General features: G+C 40.4%; 1 protein-coding gene across 2 annotated transcripts in view; it reads right to left on the reverse strand.

Annotated features, from left to right (window-relative positions):
* Positions 1-13,280, reverse strand: part of LOC134861893 (raftlin-like) — an 87,080-nt gene that overhangs the window by 4,975 nt on the left and 68,825 nt on the right. For both annotated transcript variants that reach the window (XM_063879477.1, XM_063879476.1), the window contains exons 8-9: positions 5,091-5,194; positions 739-814 (exon numbers count right to left, since the gene is read on the reverse strand). In XM_063879477.1, coding sequence (XP_063735547.1) covers positions 739-814; positions 5,091-5,194 — 180 coding nt within the window. The remainder of the gene's footprint in view (positions 1-738; positions 815-5,090; positions 5,195-13,280) is intronic.

The raw sequence follows: 13,280 nt of genomic DNA on the forward strand, positions 1-13,280 counted from the left end.
CAATATTAACGTATGTGACGTATTAGCATGTCAGTGGAATGACTTGCAACTCTTAAACATGCTTTTGGGCACAAAGCTTAATTAAGAATAGATCAACGTGAATCTAATATTGCACTGGGACAACGAGCTAATTCAAATGAGTCTCATTGATGCCGGGAAGGAAATTGAGGCCATTTTTAGGGGAGTTATTGTGGCCCCCAGGCCTTCAATCTGACCAAACAAACCAAGAAAAAATGTAATGCAATATATCCTCAATTACTCTAACAACTTCTGCAGGGTTCAACACACTGCAGGGACATAGAGTACTGAGATAGAGTGCAAAAAAGAAACGGACAAGAAAATCTGGTTAACGCTAGCAATTCCCTGAGTCTAAAGGCCTTTTTAATTTGTTTTTGTGATGGCAGTTTAAATTCGGGTCACAGAAAGCTTCAACATGGGTTTATTTCGCAGTGGAAAAAAGGTCAACTTTAGAGTTTATCATCACTATTCAGAGTCGTGAAGAAAGTATTATCTACAAACAACACATCCGCTGTTGCTGAGGTGTTCTCAGTATCTCAAACAGAAAGGGAGTCGGAGTTTGTTTTGTGTATTTGGAAACTTAAAACCAAAAACAACTGTGTTATCCAAAGTAATAAAAGGCCTTGGATGTATTTTAAGCACGTGACAGAAAGACTGGTGGTGGGAGACCCTGTATACACATTAGCAAAGAAATACAGAGAGGAATGTGAGGTTGTGTACCTTGGGTTCCCTCCTCTTTCGGCCCAAGACGGGTCTCTGCAGAAACACGATCTGTTTGGTGGACAGACTTCCATCACTGAAAGATTAGGACAGAGACAGAAAGGGAATGTTAGCTTTACCCATATTATTTTAAATGAGCTTTTCTCACGTCTGACAAAACACTTCATAATTTATGAGATGCTTTGGTTAAAAAATGTTGCAGAACTCCAAGATAAATATGCATAAATCATTTGAGTTAGGCTTAAATCCCAAAATAACATAGATTGATCAACACTCTTTCTGTCCTCCATCAAGATAGCCAAATGATGCTGGCAACCATTCATGCGTCACACTCCTATCTGACAGTTTAGGATAAAGGCTCACATTTGTGGCCCAACCTCTTCACTGCTATCATCAGTCAGTGTCTTTTCCCCCCTTATGTTTCAGTCTTGCAAGGAAATGGATTTTTCACATGCACTGAGGCGTATTTAGAAGTTCGCTCGAATGTCTGAGTGCAATTTGTGAAAACCTTGAACTTCTTAGAACATGTATTTCTTCTCTTTTCTTCAATTCCCCAAAGATAATCCTCCATCCTATGAACATGTCACATTTCTGTGTTCAGAGGAGAATAATCTGCACAAGTACTCACACTGACAGATTAATTGTGGCAGGATGCAGATTCATTTCTGAGCGGGCTTCCTGTCTCTCACGCTCTCTCTCCTACTCCTATGTCTGTATCTTTGTCATTCACAACCTCTTTAATATTTCAGTTTTCTCTCTCAAACTAGCTGCTTACTTTTGCCTCTCAGCTTTCATCTCCTGGGATTTTTGACAGTTTTATTGTTTGTTTCTGCTTCATTCCTTCTATTTATCTCTTGCCATTATTGGACATGGCTTAAAATGAGATATGTTGTCCTGTGCTGTTATCTGACACAAGTTCAATAACACATGCACACGCGTGCAAAGACACATACTCACAAAAGGTTAGGTGCTGTCTAAAGTTAAGCTGCCAGCTCAGCCCTGCACATGAGGACAGATGGCAGCTTTATGATCGCTGCAGAACCTTAAAAGCCTGCTACAAATCTTCCCTTTCTCAACATCAAATGGACTTGAGACTCCTCTAGCAGAAGGGCTTACTATCTTAACCATCCAAAGCCCACCTCAACTTCTTTTTTCCATTACCTCCTTCCTTCTACCATTTATCCATAAGCTATTTTCTAGGCTGTCAAGAATGCTGGACGGCTTCCTTAAAAGCTAACTGGAGTTCCCGGCAAAAGCCCAAGCCCATTAAGCTAGAGAAGAGTGGATGTCTTCGAAAATTACAGTCCTTTACTGAATCTACTTTGGGATGTCATTGTCAGCCGCACTATTATAACATTGAAGCCTTATGGAACAGAAATGGCCTGTGTCTATTTATGAATAAGTGTACCTGTTGGCATCCATCTTTAGGGAGAAGTTTACTGCAAACTGACTAGTTTATAATAAAAAAAACCTGTAAAATCAAATACTGTGCTCGAAAATGCCCACCATTCTTCAAGAAAGACTAAGATTAAGACTCTGTAATGTAGATGCTGATCCCTGTTATAGTCTTTAGACACAGGTCTGCACAATGAACTAATGTGCAAACCTGGTTGTTTACATGTTGTATGTTCTCCTGTTCGACAATAATGTAGAGAAATTCACAGTTACTGTAGTTAATGGCTCTAAAATGTAATTACCATCTTCATTAATTGAATGCGGTGAACCGAAATGAATGCTCGAAGACAACTACATGAATTAATGTTATGGAGAGAAGCCGCTGAGAACCAGTTAGCATTAATTTCAGACGCGGCTGAGATCACTGACACTTATCCGACCCCTCCAGATGAAGTGCCGTCTGCAAACCCCTCAGACTACAAAAAGCGTGCATTTGCAGATTTGCTATTTAAAAAATTGAAGGAATCAACAGCACAAAAACAAGTGTAATGAGTTTTGCTAATCTGAAATAGATCATCAACAATTATTTTGCCACAAAATGTTTCGAAGGCAGAGAAATAAGCTCCGTCTTGTACTATATCTAGGCCGACTCTGATTAATTAGCAATGTTGTGATGTTGTGTTTTGCCATTTTGAGAGAAAATGGAAGGGGGAAGTAGAAAAGGAAACAAAGGATGAAAATAGAGAGGTAATTAATCAGCTATGCTATGAAAGAGCAGCAAACATGACCAGCTGAGGTGGGAGCCGACCAAACAGTATTTGGTCAGATGCGAATACTTTGTCAGTTTGACACAACTATAAATCTACTGTAACAATATACCAAGGAAAATCAATTAGAAAACAAAGGCTAAAGCTTACGGTAGGAGTACTTTAAAATGTAATCTCATTACTTTAGCTAGCTAAAAGAATCTTTCAAATATTCTCTTTTATTGTCTTCCTCAACAAAGTGCAAAATGTTCTGCTGCTCTGAGATTGTGACTCTCTCCAAATAATTGAACAGCATTTTACAAAAGCGCTCAGAATTTACAAATGGTCCAATTTGTGCACGATTGGCCTCCTGCGGTCAGACATGTTGTTGGATCTGTGAACAAGCAAGTGTTGTCACTTGTAGTCTTTTTTCTCAACCCCACATGTTCTTGCTGGTGTATTATCTACATGAACCATTTAATAAAAAAGCTGTTAGTTAATTTTTTTAGTGGAATTCAATATTATTAGTTGTTTACTACTGTACTAACTAAGCTAGCAGTGAGCTACCTTGGGCTAATGTGTTGCTTTTACAACATGCTGAGTAACTGTTTGGCTGATTGTGTGTGTTTGGCTTTACTTGCTTGAAAAACTTATATTAGAATAGATTGCTTATAAGTTAAGAAGGTATTTCAGTCTTTTCCTAAGACTGGTTTGATGAGACTTAAGCGTACTGGGATGAGCTATTTGACTTGTGCGGTACATTATCAACATGAAGAATAAATTGTGTCTTGAAGTCAAGCTCTGCGGGGAACCTGAAGAACACGCAAAGCCTTTGACCAAAAGCGGATGTACACTCATTTAGCAGCCATGAGTGATGAGTCAGCACAGGCTAAGCTGAGGAACCGTTACATTTGAAGCAAGAGATTTTTCCACCAACAGTCAGAGCTGCTGCTTTTAAACCCTCGCAGCTGCTGCTGCTGCTCGGCTCACAGATTAGCCTAAATTGGCACAGATTTAGGTCAATTTCTTCTAGAAGCCGTATTTCTTTGAACAATAACTTCAACAGATAACGTGTCTTTTCATAACGAATACACATTTTTTTTCATACTGTGGCATATACAGTTCCTAGCGTCTTCTTAAAGTTTATAAAATCCCTGGATCTCAAGTTTTATGATAACTTTTCACAAAAGGCAGAGTTTTCAGCTGCACATTTCTTAAGAAAAACTTTATAGAACTTGTGAGAATCTCAGAGCTATCTCCCAACAACCAAACAACAACAAACTATGTGCATTATTTGTTAACACTGCAGTGATGGAGAGATGTTACAAACCTGTGTCACAGAAACAATTTTTATGAACTCAGAATTGTCTTGTTTTTTAAGCTTGGTGACAGTGCACTTTTGGGATCCTCCAGTGGGTTTTTAAATTATTCAGGAGCAGAGCTCGAACATTATAAAACACATTTACTCAACGACTGTAGACCTACAATAAATACAACTGCAAGGAGAACTGAATCTCTCACTGTAATCTATTATTGATTTACATTTCCTTTTTTCTTTACATTTAAAATCATATTTACATGTTTATTTTAAGTTTAGATCAATTTGGATTCAACTTAATTATATTGAAGTACAAGAACTGGGACAAAGAAGTGCAGTTAGCATCTAACCAGAGGTGCAAGAGACTCAGCAAAGTGCAGTGTCATATATGTAAAGTATGGGTGCAATGAGGTATAAATATGCTAGATATATACAGTATGAACCGTAATAATGCGTATTCACACTTTAAACAGAAGTATAAATATTGGATATACTTAAGAGGTGTATAGACAGTATAATATAGTCACTATTGACAGAATAAGTATGATACGCTATATAAGATATAACCAGGTTGGACAGTTTTATAAATAAGATTATCTTAATTAGTCACAGATAAAAAAATACCAAGTACATTTGTACATTTGTACATTAGTATTCAGTCCCTAGGAGACGCATAAATCATCAGTGGCGCAGCTAATTGGTTTAATAAATCACATGATTAGCTAAATGGAGATCAGCTGTGTGTTCCGAATACTTTTTACTGTTAAATTACAGAAAGCTAACGCAAAGGCTTGTGGTGGATGTCAAAGCAGTTTCTTCTGAATGCCAACAAGGGTCGTTAAAGGTCATAGATTACCTAATGCCCCATTTATTAGTCCGATAAGTGTCAATACCTGTTGGTCTTGATAACAGGAGTTGGCAGCACACAGGTGAGCCTCCATCCATACGAGGCCAGGGACTGTAGCAGAGGAACATAATCTGCCTTCACCTGCAAACCCTGTGGAGAAAACAATATGTCCATTACAACACGCAATCTGAAACCTGTACATAATCCACACGCTTATCCCTTTAAACACCACGTATGCTGCATAATGAACAGTACGTATGCATGTTATGTAGCAGAGAGCATTCGCTACTCTGATTACAGCGGTGATGCAACAAGGTATGAGATGTAATCAGTCGCTGTCAGCTTCACTTTAAATCTCATCTTTAAAAAAAACTTGCCTCTCAGATGTGATTGCTTTAATGCTTTGAATGTGTGCAGATGGAGAGGATATTTCATAAGCAATGTACACAGGAAAGATTAAAAACTGAGACATAAATCAACTGCTGCCGAAACTCCCTTGTTGCCATGACTCTGCACGGCAGCCATCTCTATTCATGACAGACATTTGTCAGCACAGTAATTCCTTGAGCAAATAGACTGCTCATGTGAAACTGCTCATTTTGTAGTAACCATTTAAAAGCGTTTAATCACGAAGGGACGAAATACAAACATGAATATGCTTATTTTGACTTGGGGACAATGAGCCTGTTAGTAATTCAAACTGAAATACACATATGAGTAAGAGAACACACACGAACGCACACCCTGTTTGTGTGCGTGTGGTTTGACATTCACACCATGTAATGCACCTGTCAAAAATGAGAAACCTCAACGCGTGCCAGTCAGATTGCACTCATCTACAAAAACATATGCACTTGCACTCACACACAGCTGAGCTTCCAGTTAATGAAATACCTCACTCGAGGGACGGCTCAATGTTCTCCAGAACGTTCCCTGAAACCTATGGACTGTGTCATTTGAAAGAGTGAATAAAACTCTCAGCATTTGGGCCGTTACCTTTTTTACATAAATTGAAGACGTTATGATATGCAGTTTGAGTAGTGATATGAGTCAGGGAGGCAGTGAACGTGAATACAGAACTTCACAAAGACTATTCATAGTGCACTGATCAACTGTACAAGAACAGAGAATTGAGAATACATCAAACCTACACATGCCACGTTAGCCTTCACTGTACTGTGAACTGCGAAAATGTAGTCTAATTAAAGTCTCACCAGGCGAGGTATTCATGTGAATATACTTTACACCCGCTTTTATTAGCCTCTATCACAGTTTCCTTTTGTCCCTGAAGGAGCCACACCACCAGAGTCGTAAAAATCAGGTGACGCATAAAGACTTCAGAGTGAAATACAAAAGCAAAGTAGGACCATGACCTCTTTTTATCTCTTTGTGTAGGAAACATAAAAGCCCAGAAAAGCTATTGTTGTGGTAATCAGGTTGTTTGTTTGTGCGTTATCTTACCAGTTCTGAAGAAAAGGTTTCAACATACATTTCTTCATGCTCCGGTAACCACTGAACATAAGTAGTAGCTTTCCTAAAGATTTTTCTGTATGAATTTATTTAGAACATGTTTATAACTACTACCACAACTGTATCAAGTATCAGTATCTACTGGCATAAGCAACCACTTCTATGAGTACTGCAATTCAGACAATATGACCAGTTAAATTACAAAAATATGTACTGCTACATTGACAACTATATTACTACACTACTGCTACTAATACTACAAGTAATATTGCTTCTACCACGATGTTCATAAGGTAATGCTTATTCAACTTGTACTACAGTCAGCGTATTACAGTATAGATAACGGTTACAACTGTCACTACCACGAATAAAACAACTCCTTCTTATACTAATACCTTTATTTTAGAGCCTCAAAGATTAATCCATTAGTTGTTACTTAAATCATTGCTAATTATTTGACAAAAATCCCTGATCTAGCTTCTTTAATCGGAGTGTTTGTTATTTGTTGTGTTGCTCAGGACAGTAGACTTTTACCTTTTGAGTTTTGGACAAAACAGCACATCTAAGTATGTCTTTTAGGGCTTCGGGAAACACCAATTGACATTTATTTTAATTAAATAACTAATTGGCTAACTGAGGGGGAAAAAAAAGGTTGTTCTCAGCCCCACTTCGTTTTAACTGCTAGATTCTAAATCTACATAGCAGTAGCGTCGTGACAAAAACTACTTCTGCACATGCCACTACAACTGCTACCATTTAAATGACTGACAGACAATTCTCCTGCAAGATGCAAAAAAGTAAAACGGCATCTACTTCTTTCCCTTGAGATCCACTTCTACAGCTATGAATAACACCATGACTACAGTACTCTCCTACTAATATTACCTCTACTAAGTGTGCATCAGGGTCCAGTGGGTAGTCATACAGGCAGAGCATTTCTGAGAAAGAGAGACTGATCAGCATGCAGTGCTCATTGTCTGCCATGAGACAGACGTCAAGTGAAAACACTTAAACCCACTTCACCGCACAACGCCTCGTTTTTCTTCCACAGATCCTTATTGACCAGGAGGACAAAACGTGCACAAACTGACCAGAAGCAGTCACGTATCAAGTTGTAGGTTGCAAAGAGCTAATCGTTAGAATACGAGACACTGCTCCAGACATTATTTACACAAGCATTACTTTGTAAGTTCCTACAGGGAGCGGCGCATCTACAATTTTCTTAGGTTTATGTTGGAACCACTCCCAGATACAGGCTCTGTTTCAAAGCCTGCCCGGAAAGAAAATTGAGAAATAATTTTTCTGTAATGGCTTGCTGTTCTTTGGGGTAGGTGAGAGTTAATCACAGTCCCCGGAGTCTCGCTCCCCTCTCTCCCTGACTTATTATGCAGGGCCACCTCGCTGCATCGGCACTATTGCGGCAACCTCTGAGCCTAAAAAACAAAGTAATCTCAGCGCCATCTTTGTCTTCGATGTTATCTGTGTGACTATAAAGAAGGCTCACACGGTAAGAAGAGAGAGTAAAGGTGTAGTGTAACCAGTTCAGGTAAAGCTACTATAAATTGAAACCAGGTTTTAGTGGAGATCATTTCGTCACACTGATGAACACATTTGTACCTTGGCTCAGCGAGCTCTAAACACCTTGATTGAAGGCATCTCAGCAGGAAGAGGAGAACATGTCAGTGACTTTCACTGTAAGTATTTTCCCTGCTGTTGATTGTAGCTGCAACTACAACTGCTCAGGCAATAACCCACTTCTTATCTCTGAGATGTTGATGCTAAGCCACTCACACAGATGGAAATATGTTATCCAGTGTTTGGCAGCTGCAGGTCAACTGGAGTTCAGATTGCATTTAGAGAGTTAGTTTAATAATAACAGCAGTATATTGTTTTTCTTTAAACCCACTCCTAGGAATCTGAAAGGTAGACATAACAAACCATACATCTGTTCTGCACCTTCTCTGAATATATCTGTGGTTTTGCAGACGACAGGGGTCAACAGATTTTGCAGACAGAGCCCAGTAATGATGAAGCAAATACCTTTTAAAAAATGGTGTTCAGATACTGTTCCTGACGGCCTCGCTCAACCTGGAGCGTTGTCACAGCAACAGAAACTCTTCATTCAATCTTTTTTAAAGCATTGCAATATAACCTTTTTCTAAGTGGGACTGGCTGTTTCATTCGAGATAGAAAATAATAAAACTTGCACAATTTCATAAATGTAACATCTGACAAGAAATGAGCAATGCCTCACATCTAATATTGGCTCAAACAAAAGGATAACCAGCTTGACCAAACAATCCCAGTCCAAGGTTCATTTGGTAACTGTTCTGGAGCTTGCAATCGAAACCACATGGTTTTAATTCCAGGTGGTCAAATGAAAAATGTTATGGGTACCATGAGGACTTCTTGTCCATGTGAGCTGGTAAGAATGTAGACTGTAAGTTCATTCTTCAACCTTTGAAACTGAATTTGTAGGTGTAAGTGAGAGAAATCCCCCCATACGATCCAATTTGTAGCTGTTCCAGAGGTGTTCTTTGTTTCACAGGTTCTAAAAATACCATCCAGAGGACAGCTATGCACCATCAAGGGACCTTTTCTCTGCTTGAAGTTGCATTGGTGCAAAAGTAATACAGCAAATAAAGCCATGCAAAGTGCTTACAAACTTTAGACTTTTCAAAGTAGTAATTTGCTTTTGAGTCGAGAATAAACTATGCAGCCTGATAACACATGATGGGGTAGTCAGTCATGCCGATATTACTGTGGCTGTTATCATGTGCTTTTGCAAGGAGAAGAAAAATGTTAGTATTTGATGATGGAAACTGATGACTCAAAATGGGGGTTTTGGAGAAGACACATTTTAAAGAAGCAGCACAATTTATTTATAAAAACAAAAAGCCCAGAGCTAAATTCTGTCAGGAGAGCCCAGAGTTTCTCTCTGCTTCTCTGTTTTTTTTTTATGGCTTTGTTAAATTAGCCTGACAGCTAGTGAGCTGACTTTTAACCACAACCTACTTTAGAGAAGAGAGGAACAATAGATTAAGACAAGCCAGTTTCTCTGTCATGTTAGCCTCATTTTGGTCTCACATCTGCCTCCTTAGACAGTTTGTTTGGTTGTCGTCACACTGTTTTTTTGTTTATGTCTCTTTAGCCTGGTTCGTATTTCAAGCCTTTAACTGAGGACCTCAATGACACTAATGCTAGGCAGTGTTGGAAGAGTTAACTCAGGCCTTTTACTTACGTTTGAGCAGCATTACCGCAATCTGATACTCTATTAATAAAAACTACCAAAACAAGTACATTAGTATAATCATCCAAATGCACTCAAAGCATTTAAAGTGAAAGCACTTCTGCTGCAGAAAATTGGCACTTTAACTCAAATAAATTGTTTTAAATTATGATATTGTTTTTGAAGTATATGCCGTCTTCTACCGTCCCCCAGAGAAAATGCTAGAAATGTGTATTAATATAATCTGTGCTTATTTTTTTACTGAAAGATCTCAAACCTTTTTTAATGCTTCAACTATAATTTACTTAGCTACTACTTTAATTTGCTTGTATCCTTTCCAAACTTTACCCAGGAAGCACTGTAAAACTAAAAAAGATAAAAGAATACACCTCTCAGTATTTCATTCGCTTACAGACGTTGTTCAAGAACAATATTGTTGTATTGACTGTTTAAACCGTAAAGCAACATATTTGTTAGCTTATATGGGAAATTCCATTACGATGCTAGAGGTTTGCATATACGATCAAAATCGAACAAACTTTCATTAACAAAGGTTTTCATTACTGGTAATCTTTAAACTCAATGTCAACATAACTGTATGAGTCCGTACCTACAGGCAAACGTGTTTTCTGGCCAACCAAGGTCAAAAGACAAAAATATGTGACCATTTGCTTCACCATGCATCATCAAACTACGGCAAGACTGATAGTATAAGATAAACATTACGTTAGGAGTCACCACTAGGGGTCTCCCTTTCCCCAGATAAACATCAGAACATCACAGCTACCTTCTATAATATCACTAATACCCCGAACTGGACATTGCTTCTCTGTTATGGGTCAAAAGCCAAAAGGTGATCAATCATTAGCGTTTCTTATAATAGTTTTTTATAATGTAAAATCTTGAAAACCTTTTTTGAAGAAAAAGAGCAGTTTATGAATGTAGGGTAATATTTCCCTCTGTAGCGAAGTTTAAAGTAGGAGCATAAAATTAAAATACTCAAAGTTTTACAAAAAACACAACTACAACTGTTTATCCTCTATTCTGTAACATACATGTAATTATTTGTTCCTCAAACTCTACTACAAAAACAACTACACCCTACAAACCAAAGCCACTTCCTCCCCCCCGGATCTATCATTGCCCCATCGTCACATTGTCTGATAGAGTGGGCGTGATCTCTCACTTGCGGTGAGACAGTGCAAATTGCTCTCCTTTCTAGGTCACCTCTCCTTTCACCTCAGTCAGAGAAGATAGAGATATCATGGACAGGCGATAAACTTTAACGATCAGCTCTCTGCACAACAAGCAGGCCGCTGCATGCCCAGGCACAGAGCACATGAGAAAAAATATACTGTACGTTATGGATAATGCACGCTTGATGTCAGTTACAAAAAATCTACAAATCTACTTCCTGTGTTCTCTGCATCAACCCCTGAAGTGATTCTGGTGAAGCTAGAGGAAGACCAGGTAGCTTTTGTGTGAACTTGATTTCAGGACAGGAGGTGTTCACGTGTGTGTGATGGAGCGGAGGTGTTCTTGTATGTGTCTTAAACTATTTCTTCAAAGCGTCCTCCCTGCCATACCAATGCTGAGATGTGAGGTCTTAATCCCATTTCTTTAGTTTCTGGTCGACTGTGACGTGCCGCTCTTCAAAGCCACGCATGCAAGTGAATTCTTGGAATGAGTGACAACAATGTCAGCGCTGTTAAGCTCCTTTCCACTTGCTTTGACTTTGGACTGCCATTTCTTAAATTTGAACTCCACCGACATTTACTTGCAGGGTGTCTTTTGGCAGGAGTTGACACACACTCTCTAAACTCTCCTTTTGAATTTTCTGGTTGGTGTTTTGGGTTACAAGTTGTCAAGATCAAGGCGTGAGCAAGCCTGACTCAATGCTCAAAAAGTTGTAAAAGTTGGGAAGCATTAAAAGCTTATTAGTAAGCTACCTTTAGGTCCTATTCATCACACAAATTTAAGCAGTTAGTTCAACTTTAAATCATTTAGTGAGCATAAACTCTTATGACTCTGCCCCTAAACAATGCTTTTCTTGTGGTTACCAGGGAGTTTCTGTATGCAAATAGTACTTCAATCCTTTTCTTGCAGTTATTTTATAAATATATATTAATTAATTCATTAATTATATGTTCATTAGTACAGGATGATTACAATATAAGGACAGGAAAAAAACAACAATTAAATAGCTACATATCATTAACAGATTAATTGTTCCTCAAAAAATACCTACGATTTTTTTCTCAATAATAACACAATTCGAAGCGAGGATACCCGGCCCGGAGGAAGCCCGGGGTCCCCTTCTGGAGCCAGGCCCAGAAGGAGGACTCGTCAGCGAGCGTCTGGTGGCCGGGCTTGCCACGGAGCCCGGCCGGGCACAGCCCGAAAAAGCAACGTGGGCAACACCTCCGCTTCTCCGTCCCGCGGGCCCACCACCTACGGGAAACAACGATGGGGTCGGGTGCGCGGCCAGAAGGGTGGCAGTGAAAGCAGGGGGTCTCGACGGACCAGACTCAGGCGACAGAAGCTGGCTTTGGGGACGTGGAATGTCACCTCTCTGGGGGGGAAGGAGCCGGAGCTTGTGCGGGAGGTGGAGCGTTACCAGTTGGATCTGGTGGGGCTCACCTCTACGCACAGCGTCGGCTCTGGAACCTTACCTCTGGATAAGGGTTGGACTATATTCTTCTCCGGAGTTGCCCAAGGTGTAAGGCGCCGAGCGGGTGTGGGGATACTCACAAGCCCCCGGTTGAGTGCCGCTTTGTTGGAGTTTACCCCAGTGGACGAGAGGGTCGCCTCCCTACGCCTGCGGGTCATGGGGGGGAAAACTCTGACTGTTGTGTGTGCTTATGCACCAAACAGCAGTTCAGAGTATTCGGCCTTCTTGGAGACCCTGAAAGAAGTCCTGTATGGGGCTCCTGAAGGGGACTCCTTAGTCTTGCTGGGAGACTTCAACGCACACGTGGGCAATGATGGAGACACTTGGAGGGGCGTGATTGGGAGGAACGGCCCCCCTGATCTGAACCGGAGTGGTGGTTTGCTACTGGACTTCTGTGCTAGTCATGGATTGGCCATAACAAACACCATGTTCGAACATAAGGATGCTCATAAGTGTACGTGGTACCAGAGCACCCTAGGCAGAAGGTCCATGATCGATTTTGTTATTGTATCATCGGACCTGAGGCCGCATGTTTTGGACACTCGGGTGAAGAGAGGGGCGGAGTTGTCAACTGATCACCATCTGGTGGTGAGTTGGGTCGAGTGGCGTGGTGGAAGCCTCTGGACAGACCTGGTAAGCCCAAACGTGTAGTGCGGGTGAACTGGGAACGTCTGGAGGAGTCCCATGTCCAGGAGGCCTTCAACTCACACCTCCGGCGGAGCTTTTCAGGCATCCCTGTGGAGGCTGGGGACATTGAACCAGAGTGGGCGGTGTTCAAAGCCTCTATTGCCGAAGCTGCGGCAGGGAGCTGTGGTCTCAAGGTCTTAGGTGCCTCAAGGGGCGGTAACCCTCGAACCTCGTGGTGG

The sequence above is a fragment of the Eleginops maclovinus genome, chromosome 3 (genome assembly GCF_036324505.1).
Source record: "Eleginops maclovinus isolate JMC-PN-2008 ecotype Puerto Natales chromosome 3, JC_Emac_rtc_rv5, whole genome shotgun sequence".
Lineage (NCBI taxonomy): Eukaryota > Metazoa > Chordata > Actinopteri > Perciformes > Eleginopidae > Eleginops > Eleginops maclovinus.